At 37.7% G+C, this 3019-nt stretch overlaps 1 protein-coding gene across 1 annotated transcript in view; it reads left to right on the forward strand.

Moving 5' to 3' along the window:
* FBXL13 (F-box and leucine-rich repeat protein 13) overlaps positions 1 to 3019 on the forward strand; it is a 156339-nt gene that overhangs the window by 8879 nt on the left and 144441 nt on the right. The window contains exons 3-4 of the mRNA XM_005862988.2: positions 1795 to 1862; positions 2752 to 2906. Of these exons, the coding sequence (XP_005863050.2) occupies positions 1795 to 1862; positions 2752 to 2906 (223 nt within the window). The remainder of the gene's footprint in view (positions 1 to 1794; positions 1863 to 2751; positions 2907 to 3019) is intronic.

Genomic DNA, 3019 nt, shown 5'->3' on the forward strand with positions numbered 1-3019 from the left:
ACCCTTTGAGACAGCATGGAGGGACCTGGAGAGTATCATGCTATGTGAAATAAGCCAGTCAGAGAAAGACAAGTATCACATATCTCACTTATATGTGGAATCTAATGAACAAAATAAACTGATGAACAAAATACATCCAGAGACATAGAAGCATGGAACAGACTGTGGAATCTCAGAGGGAAGGTGGAGGTGGGTGGATGGGTGGGAAGAGATCAACCAAAGGACTTGTATGCATATATGCATAACCCATGGACACAGACAATAGGTTGGTAAAGGCCTGGGGTGGGGAGGAGGTGGGGGCGGGCTAGAAGGGATCAATGGGGGAAAATGAGGACACATGTAATACTTTCAACAATAAAGATTTAATTTTAAGAAAGGAGTAATTTGGCCCTAGCTGGTTTGGCTCAGTGGATAGAGCATCGGCCTGTGGACTGAAGGATCCCGGGTTTGATTCTGGTCAAGGGCACATGCCTGGGTTGTGGGCTCGATCCCCAGTGGGGAGTGTGCAGGAGGCAGCTGATCAATGATTCTCTGATTTCCAAATGGCACTGAACATGAAGCAGACTATCAGGGGGCCCGAGGGTTTTTGTTATATGCCCGAGATAAATTCATGAATAACATTTGTTTGCTGTATCTATTAACAAAGATTTACAGCAATGTGCAAAGGTGAAAAAGGGGTTGCCTTAGAAAAGTAGAATTCAGAATTCTGGGAAGTTGGAATAGATATGAACAAAACATCTCTACACCAAGTAGATACGACCACCTGTTTGTGTACTTGTATGATAAAGAGGGTGGCAATAGCATCAGAGAAAACATACAGCATAAGCACTTTACAGTAGCCATGTACATATAATAAGCGTGTCAATGTGTTAAAGAATGGACAGGAGGTACAGATGATTTCAATCATCCTTAGCCTTTCCCACATATTAATGTGTATTATTATGAATAGTTGCAAGTGATAAATTTGCATCTTTTTCAGTGTAGACTTTTAATATACACAGTTTTCTATTTCTGCTTGGTAATTTCTGTATGCTTTATTTATTTATTTATTTATTTTTAAAAATATATTTTATTGATTTTTTTACAGAGAGGAAGGGAGAGGGATAGAGAGTTAGAAACATCGATGTGCCCGCAACCAAGGTACATGCCCTTGACCGAAATCGAACCCGGGACCCTTCAGTCCACAGGCCAACGCTCTATCCACTGAGCCAAACCGGTTACAGCTGTATGCTTGTTTTTAAAAGAAAAATCTCATTTTATACTCCTGAGAAGGCAAAATCACCCAGTTTAATAGTGACAGAGTGACCAGCAGATTCACAGCTTTATAATCCTGTCAATATAGCTGCTAGTAATAATGCCATAGTACTTACCTTAAATGCTTTAAAGTAAGTGCAATATAATGGGAAATTTTAAAACTGTGACTTTATCTTTTAAAATGTGGAAAGAGATCAACCAATGAACTCATATGCATAAATGCACAACCCGTGGACACAGACAAAGGGGTGGTGAGGGCCTTGGGGTGGGGGTGGGAGCCGGTTGGAAGAGGTAAATGGGTGAAGAAGAGGACTTATGTAATACTTTCAACAATAAAATTTAAAAAAAAATAGGCAATAGGCATACACAATAAAATTCCAAAATATGTAAATGGCAAATAATTCTTCCAATTGGTTCCCGTCTCCCAGCCGGGTAATGCTCCCCAGATGCAACCATTGCTCTCATTTTCCTTTGGACCTCCCAGAGGTGGCCCGAGTTTATTTCTAATGTTTGATTTATTTATTTATTTATTTATTTTAGATGACTCCAGACTTGATGATAAAAGCATGCACTTTTTACACTGGACACTTAGTAAAGAGCCACTTCAGGTACGAACGTGAGTTTTTATATACCATTTCTTCCTCTTTGTGTTCTCATTCTTGATAGTCTCCATATGGAGAAAAGCTCACTTTTGGCCAGATGTGCTGATTTTATCTATAGTTATAGTTACTTAAAATATGTTCTTTATTTCTTCAAGGTATCACTTTGTCTTTTTTATCTATAATAATAAAAGCATAATGTGCTAATTAGACCGGATGTCCTTCCGGACGACCTTCCGGATGAAGCCTGGGCTGCGAGGGCTGATGCAGAGGGGGCCGCCCTGGTGGCAGGGGCTGAGCCCCTTGCAAGAATTTTGTGCATCGGGCCTCTACTTTTTAAGTAAAACTCCAAAATTGAAAATAGAGGTCCATAGTTCTCTTATCTGGAACCCTTGGAGCCAGATGTGTTTTGGAATTGAGATTCCTTTAAGAGAAAATTTAGACAGGTAATCTCTGTATAGACCATGGTTATTATATAACATTTTAGTGGTGCCTGGGGCAGCACATTGGAACAAAACATATTTGAATATATTAGTATTTCTATAGTCAGATAGATATATACTCTAACTGTGAAATGAAGAAAGACGTTGACCAGCCGTGTGTCAGATGCAGAGAGATTTTGATGCAAAATTACCCTAGACCAGGTCTAGTTTTGCCTCTATATAGGTTATGAAAAAAAAACACTTTTGGATTTAAGAGTTTTCTGGGCTTCAGAAATGTAGACAAGGGAAGTGCAAGCTCAAAGAAAATGCAAGGACCGCCTAGAAATAAAGCAATAAAAATAATTTATTTCTGTGCTGTGGTTTTTGAGGAGGTATTACTTTTTCTCCCTCTCAATTTATTTAGTAATATATTGCCATAACATTAAAATATTATTTTCTCTATTTTCTGCCTATAGCGGTTGGAAAGACATAGCAATTCCTCGCATAAGGGAAGAAGACATTATAGCTAAAAAAATGGAAATAGCAATTAAATATGACAATTTAAAACTTCAAAAATATGTATTTTATCCCTGGCACTCTTATGTGAAAAGTATAAAAGAACAAATTAAAGGTAAATCCTTACACAGTAGCAATTATTTTCTATATTCCTGTATTCAAAGAATAAAAAAAATAATAGTTAAGCATAATTTATACTAAGGAATTCATTATTATTATTATCAAAAA

This window comes from Myotis brandtii, unplaced genomic scaffold, assembly GCF_000412655.1.
Source record: "Myotis brandtii unplaced genomic scaffold, ASM41265v1 scaffold17, whole genome shotgun sequence".
Classification (NCBI taxonomy): Eukaryota; Metazoa; Chordata; class Mammalia; order Chiroptera; family Vespertilionidae; genus Myotis; species Myotis brandtii.